Source organism: Hakea prostrata, chromosome 1, assembly GCF_041222555.1.
Source record: "Hakea prostrata isolate BN-2017 chromosome 1, UWA_Hpros_2, whole genome shotgun sequence".
In the NCBI taxonomy this organism is placed as follows: Eukaryota; Viridiplantae; Streptophyta; class Magnoliopsida; order Proteales; family Proteaceae; genus Hakea; species Hakea prostrata.
The window spans coordinates 41,768,682-41,782,830 of NC_142600.1; the positions used below are offsets into that span (position 1 = coordinate 41,768,682).

Below are 14,149 nucleotides of genomic sequence, written 5' to 3' on the forward strand. Positions count from 1 at the left end.
ATCCGGTGGTCGTTTTTCTACTCAATATAGTGGTCGGTTTTCTAATAGACGCTCTATTTCTGATCGCAATGATTCTCACTCTACACTTGATGCTTCTAGAGGTTTTGCTTCACGGTTTTCTGCTTCAAGAAATCCTGAGTCAGGCTCTCCTTCATTTCTTGATGAAGCCCGTGTTATTTGTCAGCTATGTCGTGGTGCTGGACATCAATGTATGCACTGTCCCCAGCGTTTTAATCACGCTTTTGTGGGTAAGTTGTTCTGTTATGCTGCTTTACAGACTTCTCAAGAATCATCTGATTCTTCAATTTGGGTTTTAGATTCGGGTTCTAACAGTCATTTGACTGCAAATCTCGCTAATCTTGCTATAAGTGAACCTTATCTTGCAACAGAAAATGTTTACATAGGTAATGGATCTCCTCTATCTAATACACATGTTGGTTCTTCGATTGTCTCTGGTTTCGGTAGTTCGTTTGTGCTCAAGAGTGTGTTTTGTGTTCCTGCTGTGCGCTATGATCTGCTGTCTATATCTCGTTTTTCTGAGGATAATGATGTGATTTTTGAATTTTCTGCTGGCCAATTCTTGATTAAGGATCCGCGGACCCTGAGAGTGTTATTTGAAGGATGGAGCTTCAATGGCTTGTACTCTATTTCGTTTCCTCTTGCTTCTTGGAATCATCATGCTAAGCCTCTACTGTGTAATAATTCTTTTTGTAAAACTGGTGAAGCTCATAAGATGTCTTGTAATTCTTCGCTTTAATTGCTTCTACCTGTTGATTGGCATCGTCGCTTGGGTCATCCAGCGTTTCACAAGACTAGGATGCTACTTAAACAGCTTGGTATTTTGTCTTCCAACTTGCCAACTTGTGATGCTTGTAGCTGCTCTCATAGTCATCGGTTGCCTTTTCAATTGTCTACAAGCTGTGCTAGAGGTCCTCTTGATATTGTACACAGTGATCTTTGGGGTCCTGCTCCAGTTGAATCTTTTGATGGGTTCACTTACTATGTTGTTTTTGTCGATCAATGCTCCAAATATAGTTGGTTGTTTCCTATAAAACGAAAATCTGATCTTCTAGCTGTATTTCAAGGTTCAGATCTTTGGTAGAAAACTATTTCTCTACTAAGATACGTTGTCTTCAAACTGATGGTGGTAGTGAGTATAAATCTCTGTTTCAATTGTTGTCCGCAAGTGGTATAACTCATAGAATTTCATGTCCTTATATTGCTGCTCAAAATGGCACAGCTGAACGCAAGCATAGACACATTTTGGAGTCAGGGCTTGCCTTGTTATTTCAAGCTGGATTACCTCATAAACTTTGGTCAACTGCTACTCTTATTGCGGTGTATTTGCTGAATCGTATCCCTGTTTCTGGTTTGGTTGGAAAGTCCCCATTAGAGCTTTTATTTGGTACTAAACCAGACTATGGTTTACTTAGAGTTTTTGGATGTTTGTGCTATCCGTGGTTGCACCCTTATTTAGCATCAAAGCTTCATCCAGGGTCTCGTCCATGTGTGTTTTTAGGATATCTGTCTGCTTATAAAGGATATATGTGTTTTGATCCTACAACTGAACGGATGTTTATTTCACGACATGTTGAATTTCTTGAGCATGTTTTTCCCTACGCTTCTTTGTGCTCTGCTTCAAAATCTGAACTACAAGCGGCTTCAGTTTTTCAATGGTTTGATGTGGATTCAATGGTGCTATTACCTTGTTCATCTGTAAATCCCATTTGTAATAGTCCTAATGGGCTTTCCCCTGTACAACATATTAATGAGAATAATCCCACCCCTAATCTTGATGGGTCTTCTCATGGCTCTGTGGTTGCTGAAAGGCTTTTGCATCAGTCATGTACTGATGGGCCTGTGGGCTGTTCTACTGTTGCTCCTGGTTTTTCTCCTCCAACACTACATTCAGCCCATAATTCTGCTCATCCTAGTGCAGCTCCTTTAACCATGGATTCACAGGAGCTGTTGCCTATAATTGATTCCACTTCTAATCAACCAATGACTACACGTCTGAAAACTGGTTCTTTAAAACCAAAGATTAAATTAAATCTTGGTGCGTTAGTAGAGAATTGTGATGTTCGAACTTGTTATTCCAAGGCTGTTGAAAATCCCCAATGGCGGTTTGCTATGCAAGAAGAGATCAATGCTCTTCTTCAAAATGGAACTTGGGAATTAGTTCCTAGAATGTCATCTCAAAATGTAATTGGATGCAAATGGGTCTATCGGATAAAAAAGAGAATTGATGGATCTATTGAGCGCTACAAAGCCCAACTTGTGGCCAAAGGTTTTCATCAAAGACCGGGATGTGATTTTACAGACACTTTTAGTCCTGTTGTAAAACATACCTCCATTCGGGTTGTTTTATCCTTGGCTATCTCTCGTAATTGGCCCATTCGACAGCTGGATGTGTCTAACGCGTTTCTTCATGGAACAACCTTCTGGTTTTGTTGATCCTACTAAGTCTTCTCATGTGTGTCTTCTTCAGAAATCTCTTTATGGGCTCAAACAAGCACCTCGGGCTTGGTATACTAAACTCACTACTTTTTTGATTTCTCAAGGATTTACTGGGAGCAAAACTGGCACGTCCTTGTTCTTCTATCATTCTTCTCAAGTTACCATCTTCGTACTCATTTCTGTTGATGACATTCTTGTCACGGGTAGTAACATTGGTGTTATTAGTTCTCTCATCGAAGCTTTAGCCACTGTTCTTGGAGATCTTCATTACTTCTTGGGGATTGAGGCTAAGCGAACCTCTCATGGATTATTTTTGTCACAACATACGTATATCTGTGACCTTCTCTCTCAAGCTAACATGAGTGATGCAAAAGCTATTTCTACGCTAATGGCTTCTAGTTCTACTCTTTCTTTACATGATGGTTCGCTTTTATCTTATGGAACCGAATATCGGCGGATTGTTGGGGCATTACAATATTTGGTTACCACGAGACCAGATATTAGTTTTGTCGTTAATAGAGTTGCACAATTTATGCATTCTCCTACAGATATTCATTGGACAGCTGTTAAGATAATTTTACGGTATCTTAAAGGGTCTTCTACTTTGGATATATTTTTCTCTACCCAATCTTCTATGCTTTTATCTGCCTACTCTGACTCTGATTGGGCTGGCTGTCCTGATGATCAGCGATCTACTACTGGATTCTGCGTGTTTTTAGGCTCTCATCTTATTTCTTGGAATGCCCGCAAACAACATACAGTTTCCAAGTCTTACACAGAAGCCAAGTATCGTGCCATTGCAACAGTGGCTACTGAACTTATTTGGATTCGATCATTGTTGGGTGAATTACAAGTATTTTTGCCTTCTGCTCCTTAGGTTTGGTGTGACAATGTTGGGGCCACCTACATGACTGCTAATCCTATCTTTCATGCTCGGATGAAACATGTTGAGATAGATTTTCATTTCGTCCGTGATCTTGTCTCTACCAAACAGCTTACAGTTCGTTATGTTTCTACCTTGGATCAATATGCTGATTTACTTACCAAGGCTCTACAAAAAACTCGTCATCATCTTTTATGTAACAAGCTTACGGTGCTGGATCCGTTAAGCTTGCGGGGGTGTGTTAAGGAGTTAGCTGTCTTGCCAGCTAAGACAGTTGTTGACTCTTAAGCGTAGATTGTAATCTTCAGTATAAGTTCTTCTGAGCTCTAATAATATCGTATGGTTGTTTTCTAAACCTTATCACAAAGGATGATCCACTTATCTTTCCTTATCTTCATCGCACTCTACTCAACCATGAAATGCAATTAAAGGCTGCTCAAACTCCTCTTTAAGTAAATCTGTCACAAGCAAAACTCCTTTTAATGGAGAAGATGTCCTCTAACGGTTGCATTGTAAACCTTAGATGTTATCACATCCTCCCTCCTCATCTCAGCGCCTCCTCTGCTGCTCTTGCAATGACAAAATGCATAAACACACTTAGCATATTGAGAAATTGGTTTGACCAATACATCTCGCCTCCTTCCACAGAAATGCGTGAATTTATGCTTGTCAAAGACATTGAAGACAATAATAGAGTTCGAAGGGTTACTGTCTACCATTTTAGTTTCGTTTCTCATTCAACTTTGGGGGAGTTGGCAGGATTTTGATGATCCTCGGTTGGTTCAAGACAGGTGAAATCCAGCTCAACCCCTGATCTTCTCCCTCTAACCACTGCCCTATCTGAGACTTGTTCTCCATTTAGGAAAAACTAGAATCTAATATAGGGGTCTAAGTGCTAATATTTCAAACTAGAAGAGAGTCAAAAGGCCAAATAAATAAAATAAAATAAAATAAAATAAAAAGGAAAAAAGAAAACCCAAAATGGGCATATTTTAAGAATTTTTTAGACAAATTGGGAAGGGGTACACCCAAGGTAGGTCTGCCTCGGATGCAAGAGTATTTCTATTTAGAGGGGCAATACAGTCATTAACCCCTCTAAGGTAATATAGTCATATTGAAAATATTATTTAAGGTTTTAAAGTGAATTTTTTGAGTGAAGGTAAAAATGTAAAATCACATTTATGTAAGCTAACAGTGTGAAGCATGGAGGGGACGGGGGACTATGTAAGGTTTCCGTTTTGATAGGGCAGTGTCGTGTTTACAATGGAGCATAAAAAATTCTTATTACTTCAATGTATCCATACAAAACAAAGAATGCTCCAAACTCCACAATTAACTGTTATTTAACGTAAATCAGAAAACAAATGAAAAAAAATCAGCATCGAGTATCATCTAGGACAAAACAAAGTTGCTAAACCTTGATCAACCGTGACTAGCATTGGAGCATAGGTCATCAAGCCACCCAGCTCAGACTTGTATGTTCCTTCACCTCTTGCCAGGACTTCCCCATCTGAATCTATGATCCCTCCTTTTGTTGGCTCATCTAACCGCTGGCCTGGCTCTAGTAATAATGCCTTCACCTGCAGTTTTTAATACCCGAATTTCAACACAGTTCAAAGATTCAACTATCAAAGAGCAAGAAAATAAGATAAATATATGGATCTTCACTTCAAAAGGCAATAATAGTGTTTATATTAACAGGATCAGACGGTTCAAAACTCTCCAGGAGATATTCTGTTGACCAATGCATATAGTTTAAAGATCCCATCATCTAAAATGGAAATACATCTCGACGAGGCTGCATATATCATGAAGTGTAATGATTTTGAATGACTTAAGAAGCAGCATTGGTGATGGAAGCATTGCTCTTTCTACAACTTAATATTAAGGGATTTGATGGGGAAACTAGTCTAAAACTCAAAATGTTCCTAGGCAATAATACACCCACGTTGAACTAAGTTTTTAACCAAACCCATCTATTTCTGAAGGTAACTATGATAGGGAGCGCCTCTATCAATACAATAATGATAGATTATCAAACTAATTTTTATATCATACAAAAAATTTAACGCACCTTCAAATACAAAACATTTGGTGATTTGACATGGCTTCCATCATTCAGTTTTGTCATCAATGCAAGCAAGGAAAGGTTTGGGCAATCCCTGATAACAACCAAGTCCAAGCAACCATCGGCGAACTGCAGAACGAGCAAAAGAGCAGAATCATAAAGTATACCAGAACAATGTTATGCATAGAAACATTACAGCAAGCATCATAGCTGGAGGCCTAAGAAGAACCAGCGCAAACAACTTCATTGATAAGAATTAAGAGCTCAAGTTTCATTCAAACTAATTATTTTGACTGACAGTTTTTACGTAGTTGATAAGTAAAAAGGCAGTAGGAACTAGAACAAAAAGTGCAGTAGCAATAAATGCAAGAATATTTACTTCCATAATAGAATCTCAATGTTTTTTTTTTTTACTTCGCAATAACTCGGGATCTAATCCCATAGAGATGATAAATCTTTCTCCTATAAGTTCAATGGGATGATTTGCATCCCAATTATATTTAATCGGATCAACATCATGAATAACAATATCTGAGCTATCAAATCAATTCATCATCGAGAATTGAATATTGACGTAGTATAGCATAGGAAGATCTTTTATCCATACTGAATCCAAAATGGGATCCTAGATCCAATCAAAAATTTCATTGAATTTTGCATTCTTTTCTATTGATTTTCATTATACAATCATCTGATGGGGTATCGTCTGACTCGTCTTCCCCTTCCATTGGCCACAAACCCAAACAATAAAAGTGAAATGGAAAGGGTAAGGTCTTGAATTTTAAACTCCATTTTTTTTATGATCTAATTCTAAATGATAAATAAAAAAGTGTAAGAAAGATGGGTTCCCACATAAAGATCTAATATTCTGACAAATTCACTATTTTTTTGGAGTTTGTTCTTTATTCGGTGGGACCATAAGAGGAAAAAAGATTCTTCATTCCCCACTAAGAAGGGTAGGATCTTAGTTTGACTTGGATCTTTTTTTAGGAATATTCCCCTTCCTTTTTGGGACACCTTTATCAAAAGTTCGGTGTTTGAATGAGATAGATAGCTTCTTTCCAATATGGAATTGATATTCCACAAAATTGGAGCTAGAATGTGGGGTAGGTTGAACTTGAAAGTATTCTATCGGGTTAATTATGTAATTTTGTATCATATAATAAAGAAATCCAATTTGTGTACGGGCTCCCGGAAATATATGGCTACTCTATTCCATTCCACGGATCGGGTGCAATCGGAAAAGCCAGACCGGTACCGTATTTCTTGGAATCCCAACCTAAATAGGGTGCTACCAACAATTGTACTAATTTACATGTCTCTCCCTCATCAGTCGTACTAGTTGATGGAATGGGAATTCCCTTATTTATTTTTATTTGAAAATTAAAAAAAAAAAAAAAAGATCCCCGCTAGGAATTAGATCCCACTCTCTGTCCCCCTCTTCACAGAGAATGGAGAGAGAAATTGATGGATTCATCGGATACTAGGTCGGTACTGACGGGACTCAAACCCACAACTTCCGCCTTGACAGGGTGGTGCTCTAACTGATTGAACTACAATCCCCAAGGATTGGGGGTGTACAACATACATATTCTTATGATTTTATTCAAACCATTTCTATTTAGAATAGCTGTCTTGTAACAGAGACACAAGTGATATATTGATATCCACATAGATATGAACTTTAGTGAGAGCGATACCGATTACTAGTAATCCAGTAATCTTTGGAAATCTTTGGATTATTGGGATTATTACCCAACCGATCGATAATCTATCTTTCAATGAAAAGACACTCTTTTTTTCCTTCTTTATTTAATTTAAAATTAAAATTTGCTATTTAATTTAATTACATATTACATTACTTTCCTTATACTTAGAGATCATGACATGCATCTAGATCATTAAAACAAAATATGCGGGAAAAAAAAAAAAAAGGAACATAGCATAAAAATGGACTCTTTTTCTTTATTTCTATTCCTCCCTATCAAAAATTTCTGAAGGACAAATTGATTATTTCATCCTCATGATGAATTGGCGAATTATTGGGCCGAGCTGGATTTGAACCAGCGTAGACATATTGCCAACGAATTTACAGTTCGTCCACATTAACCGCTCAGGCATCGACCCAGGAAGAATCCATTTTAAGTTTATTGATAATCTATGATCAACTTCCTTTCGTAGTACCCCACCCCCAGGATGATTTTTCCAACTGGTATAATTCCAGGCCAGACCAAGTCTTAAGGTCTAGGTGTTAGCTGGCTCACTGAACCAGCACCATGGGGTATTTTATGTGGTCTATATTGTCAGTTCTAATAGATGCTACTTTGATATTTGGTGAGCTTTCCTTTTAATTAAGAGATATTGGGTGATCTGTCCTTGTATTTAAGTTTCTTACTATACAAATCTTCCACTATATATGCCTGAGTGCTTGAGTTTCCTTTTATTAAGTTTCTAATGTTCTATTTTCTGTCGAAGTGCTACAAGCATCAATACTTTGTATAGGCCAATAAGCTCATTCCACGACTTCAATTGACGAATGAGATTTGGTTTTTCCTGTGGTCTGATGTGAGATGCAGTAGAAAGATGTGAAGCCCTTGTGGTTAGTAAGAGACTGACAAGGCCAAAGGTAAGAGGCTTGGTTATATCCCTTTATTCCTTCCCCTTCTCTTGTATTTTTCTATATCTCAAGTTTCAGACTATGACAAGATCCGATCGGGGAAGCACCAAGTCATCCATAGATGACAAGGAATACAAAATTCAAGACTTTGGAGGCAGAGCGCCATAGATGCAATGGAATCTCTCTAACTCTCTGAAGAAGTTATTTTACTTTCATTGACAATATTCTGTAATTATTCTAGAGCATTGATGAAGGTTACATACAATTATTATTTTGGGGTGAACTGCGTACATGTTGTGCACTACTTTGGACAAGCTGTGTAAATATGATTAAGTTAAGGTTATACCTAACAGCTCATCTTGTCATATATATGACTAATCTTACAATTCTTTCTTTTACAACACAATGATCTGGCAATTTGTTTGGTTTTAATTACAATGAATTTTATTCCCTAAGGACTTACTTGGTGAGTACGGAGCTTGTTACCTTCTTTGAGCCCAGGTTGTCGCATGAGTCATATCAATGCAATTTAGCTCCGTGTGTGTGTTTACTTTGTATCTGTAGGTAAGTATTAGTACTTGGTTGTATAATATTTGTAATTTATCTTCCTTGCTTGAACAAAAAAAAGCTATCCAATGCATCCTTGTATTCTTTTGTTGTCGCTGCCAGGTTATGGCCCTGTGCACTTGTAGAGAGTCAGCCCATTTGTCCTGGAGAAGAGTTTCCCGTACATAATGTCCCAAACCCACCAGTCTGATAAAGAAAACCCTGCTCCACAAGATCAAGGAGCAGCTATGGCACAAAATGAGATGATTGTTAGTATTTGCTACAATCAGGCAATTCCTGTCAATAACCCTCACAGGCCTATTGTGACATATCAAACATGGTTATGGGGTTAAGTAAGTTCTGCCCCTCAGTTTTTATGGGTAGCTCAACAGATCCAATAGTAGCAGAAGGATGATGAAGGAAACTGGAGAAGCACTTCAAATTGTTCTAGTGCAACAATGAGCAGAAGATGGCTTGTGCTACCTACATTTTGTATGGAGAGGCTGATTTGTGGTGGCAGACCACAAGGTGTGTGTTGGCGTGTTGGTAGATTACTTGAGCCTGTTCTTGGAGCTTTTAAGGGAGAAGAATTTCCATATTAACATGAGAAGGGAGAAGGCAGCAGAGTTCAGAAAGTTGCAGGAATGAACCTGACGACGACAGTGTTTGCGAAACAAGTTTGAAGACCTATCTTTCTATACTGTGTCCTTGTCGGACCTGGATTATGATAAGGCCTTGTCACTTGAAAGTGCCAGAAATGGAGGATTACAATGGATGGTGATGGCATTGAAGTTGAATACCTATGCTGAAGTCTTGAGGAGAGCTCTATTGTGTGTAGGGAACCCAGAAGGTGGAAAACAAGGACACACAAAGCAGTGCTTCCCAGCTAAAAGTAGTAAGAGTTATCTACCTAAGAAACTACAAACAGTATGGTACAGGGAGCACTCACAGCTGAGGATCCTGAAATTTGCTCAAAGTTTGGAAAGACAAACCCTGGAGAGACTTGGATCAAAGATCTGTTACAAGTGTGGAAGGGAAGGCCACCTCATTGAGAACCCCTGATATGGAATACTCACGGGCGGCGGCAGCAGCAGCAGTAGCAAGATCAAGGAAGTCCTGGGGGACGGAAGCCCCATCAGAATGTCTACGCAAATGACACAACAGGATGCAGGTATTATTGGCACTAGTATTACTTAACTAAGGTCAACCTCCTCATTTATTCACATAACTTTTCCACCAAATTGAAGACTGTGTAGGACATCAGAGACTAATCTGTGTAATGACATCTTTAAGAGAGGTCGGGTTCGGACATGATTTTCAAGTCTTGTTTAGTCCAATTAGAGAATAAACAGCTTAAAGCAGAGTTTGTAGTTATTGAAGATGTGAGACTTCGACATAATTTTAAGCATGGACCAGTTAGCAAGAAATCATGCTAGGATCCATTGCTTTAAGAAGGAAGTGGTGTGTGGACCCTTCTATAGAAAAAAGTTCAACTACATGGGAGATAAGGTAACATCTCAGATGGCAGGATTTTTTTTTTTTTTTTTTTTTTTTTTTTTTTAAATAAACTATTCAGTATAGATCGAGAACTTGCTGAGATCTAGGTAACACCCTTTCTTCTTTTTTTGGGAGGGGTGATTCTGAGACAAAATGGTACACAAGTCAATATCTCAGATATCTCAGCAAGATCTCCATATATCCTTTTCACAATAATTGTATGCTTCCACCAAAGCAGGCTTCAGTTTCAACAAAAAAGGTGCATCAACTTGGCAAGATCTCAGTCAACTAAATTTTTCCCCAACTGAGTTGGGTTCCTAAACCAAGTTCTCAAACTAAGTTGTTTAGCTAGGTAAGGAGCTGCTTAGGCAATGATGCCTTGGATATTTAGTTAGTGTTGTGGACACTAAGGCTAAGGAGCTGTACTTTCAGATATCAAGTTTAAGGATCCCTTGATGTTTTCTCAAATGACGTAGCTTGATACCTGTTGACACAGAGATTGAATTTGCACTTGACCTAGTATGTGCTATAGTACACATCATAAATGTTCCATACCTAACAGCTCCAGTTGAGATGAAGGAATAAGAACCAATCGCAAGAGCTACTGGACAGGGCTATTTACAACCTAGATGTCACCTTGAGGATCTCCATGCCAATTGATGGATGATATCTTATGCAGATTCATCGACTACAAGGAATTGAGCAAGTTTACCATCAAGAACAGGTATCCTATGCTCTAAATAGAGGATTTGTTTGATAAATTAAAGGGAACAAGCATATTCTCAAATATGGATCTCTTGCTTGGGATGCCATTATAACAACAACAAGAAGAAGCCTTGTCCTAACTAAATATGGATGCTTGTCTTCCATTCAGCTCTGTTTGACACCATACTAGATATACAAGGCCTAAGGTATGCATATCATTTCTCACCACTTCTCCTAAGGTCATTTTAGGTCTATCCCTAGTTCTTCTAATTCCTTCAATTTGAACTAGATTGCTTCTCCATACCATGACAGTTAAAGGCCTTTATCAAATGTGGTTGTGCCACCTCAATCGACTTTCTCATAGCTTATCATTTATCCAAGCTACTCCAACACCAACTCTAATATGATCATTCCTTATCTTATCTTTCCGAGTTTGCCACTCATCCATCTTAACATTGTTTTTTCTACTACATTGAGTTTATCTATATAATGCTTCTTAATAGCCCAACACTCTACACCATACATCATAGCTACTCATGTGATGGCGCAATAGAATTTTCCTACAAGCTTTGAAGGAATACATTCACTAGACCCCAAATGCGCCACTCCACTTCATCCACCCTATTTTAATTCTCAAGGAAACAACATTCTGATCACCTTCAGTGCTAGTGTTGCCCCCACCAAGGGTACATATTGCCCATGGGTCTCTTTCTTCAATCTTTGGAAGAGGATCCATCATTGTTACCCTTCCTGACAGCTATCTTCAGTTTTGTATGTCCCAATTTTCTACTAATATTTTGCATATTAGTAGTATTACTCGGGACTAGAACTGCAAAATAATCCTTCTTACCAATAATGGGACTGAATATACAGTTGGGGAGTTCTAGACCAAATTGGCTGATCATGGCATCATTCACCAAACTTCTTGTGTTAACATCCCACCTCAAAATGGAGTGGCTGAACACAAGAATAGTCATCTCCATGAGGTTGCTAGGTCATTAATGTTTACCATGCACGTCCCACCTTGATTTTCGAGAGATGCTGTTCTTGCAACCGCATATCTCATTAATAGGATGTCATCTCGTGCCTTACAACAGCGCTTCCCTCTTGAAGTCCTCTTAGGTACAAAATCATTCACTGTCCCTTCTAAGGTTTTTAGGTGTGTTGCCTTTGCTAGAAACCATCATGTTCAAGGTAAGCTTGGCCCACATGGGTTACAGTGTATCTTCTTTGGTTACTCTACCACTTAAAGGGTTACAAGTTTTACCATCCTCCTTCCCACCAGATGTTTGTTTCAATGGATGTTGTTTTGTAGGAGTGTTTCTTATTTTCCCCCATCACCTCTTCAGGCAAAGAGTGATTATAGTGAAGAGGCTTTGGTTCTCATCCCTCTTTGGATGTTCCCTTTGATATTCTTGATAATGAAGCCCACTTGGATGATCGAGTAAGTGGACAGGAACAACTGCTGATGGACTAGTAAGTGACATGTAGGGGGAGCAACAAGCTACATTGCAGTTTCTCCTAAAGACTTTTTTAAAGAAAAGCAATTAAGGAAGTTCCCCCTACTGTCCCTATCCGATTGGAAGCTCCACTTCCTAGTACTGAAGAGTCTGCTGCTGCTAAATCAACTCTTTACTCCACTTCAGGATCCTCATTAAACTAACCGATTGCATTAAGAAAGCAACCACAAGCATACTACAAGCTTAAATCGCTATCTATAGTATTTCAAAGCGTTATTTCTTCCTAGTCTTCTGCTTCTATCCTAACACTAGCAGGAAACATTAACTCATACACACTAGAAGGGAGCAATGGATGGAGAGATGAGAGCCATGGAAAGAAAACCAAACGTGGGACCTGGTGAGCTTACCTACGGGAAAAAGGACTGTTAATAACCAATAGGTATTTGTCATCAAACACAAAGCTGATGGTATAATGGAAAGATATAAAGCTAAACTGGTAGCAAAAGGGTTCACTCAGACTTATGGGATTGACTACCAAGAGATCTTTGCTCTAGCTGCAAAAATGAACACAATATAGGTGATGCTCTCATCTGCAGTAAATCAGGGATGGAGTCTTGAACAACTTGATGTAAAGAATGTCTTTCTTCATGGGGAGAAATAAGAGGGAGTGTATATGGAATTATGGATGTAACACTAGGGTACACTTCTACTAAAACTCAAAGGAAAGTGTGCACATTGAAGTGTGCTTTGTACGGGTTGAAGTAGTCTCCAAGGCATGGCTTGGAAGATTCCATAGAGCCATAGTGTCCATCAGTTATAGACAGAGCAATGTTGATGATACCTTGCTCATCAAGAAAACAGACTCTTATATAACAATTCTACTAGTCTATGTGGATGATATTGTCATTACAGGGAGCAATGAAAAAGAGATTTCGGCTCTAAAGGCATTGTTGGGTGCTGAAAATTGAGGACATGGGACAACTTGGATATTTCTTGGGCATTGAACTAGCATATTCAGCTAATGGCTTATCTCTCTCCAAGAGAAAATACACTATGGATTTCCTAACCAAAATAGGGATGGTACGGTGCAAACCAGCCAAAGCTGCTATAAAGCCTAAGTTACACTTGAAGGCCAAAGAAGGAGAACCTATGGATAAGTCCAGCTATCAAAGACTGGTCGGAAAGCTGATTTATCTATCCCACCCTCGTCCAGAAATCACTTTTGTTGTTAGTCTGGTGAGTCAGTATATGTATGACCCTCATTCTTCACATCTAGATGCTATCTACCGGATCCTAAGGTATTTAAAGGCCTCATCAGGAAAGGAGATTCTGATTTCCCCTCATAGACACTTGAACATTGAGGCATATACAGATGCAGATTGGGCAAGGTGTCCTAATAATAAAAAGTCTATCTGTGGATATTGCATTTATGTAGAGGGAAAACTAGTAACTTGGAGGAGTAAGAAACAAACATTGGTTGCTAGGTCGAGTGTTGAAGTAGACTTCAGAGCAATGGCACAAGGAATTTGTGAGGTGTTATGGTTGAAAGGGCTACTTCAAGAACTAAGGACAGATTCAAAGGCACCCATACAGTTATTTTCAGACAGTGAATCAGTAATCAGCATTGACCATGATCCAATTCAGCATGACAAGACCAAGCATGTGGAGATCGACAAACACTTTATTAAGGAGAATTCACATTTGGACTAATTCACATTTCTTTTGTTATATTTGACAACCACAAGGCTGATGCGTTTTCAAAGAGTCTGAGCACGAAAGTTTTTGGCAATATTACTAGCAAGTTTGGCACGAATGCATTGATTGATATTTATGCATCAGCATGTCCTACTTGAGGGGGAGTGTTTGTAATTTTAAATAACACTCTTAAGGGTAGAATTGTCTCTAGGATATTATTT

General features: G+C 38.7%; 1 protein-coding gene across 1 annotated transcript in view; it reads right to left on the bottom strand.

Moving 5' to 3' along the window:
- Positions 1–4,537: 4,537 nt before the first annotated feature.
- LOC149028977 (sphingosine kinase 1-like) overlaps positions 4,538–14,149 on the bottom strand; it is a 36,453-nt gene continuing 26,841 nt past the window's right edge. The window contains exons 10-11 of the mRNA XM_089139856.1: positions 5,415–5,537; positions 4,538–4,920 (exon numbers count right to left, since the gene is read on the bottom strand). Of these exons, the coding sequence (XP_088995982.1) occupies positions 4,729–4,920; positions 5,415–5,537 (315 nt within the window). The 3' untranslated portion in view covers positions 4,538–4,728. The remainder of the gene's footprint in view (positions 4,921–5,414; positions 5,538–14,149) is intronic.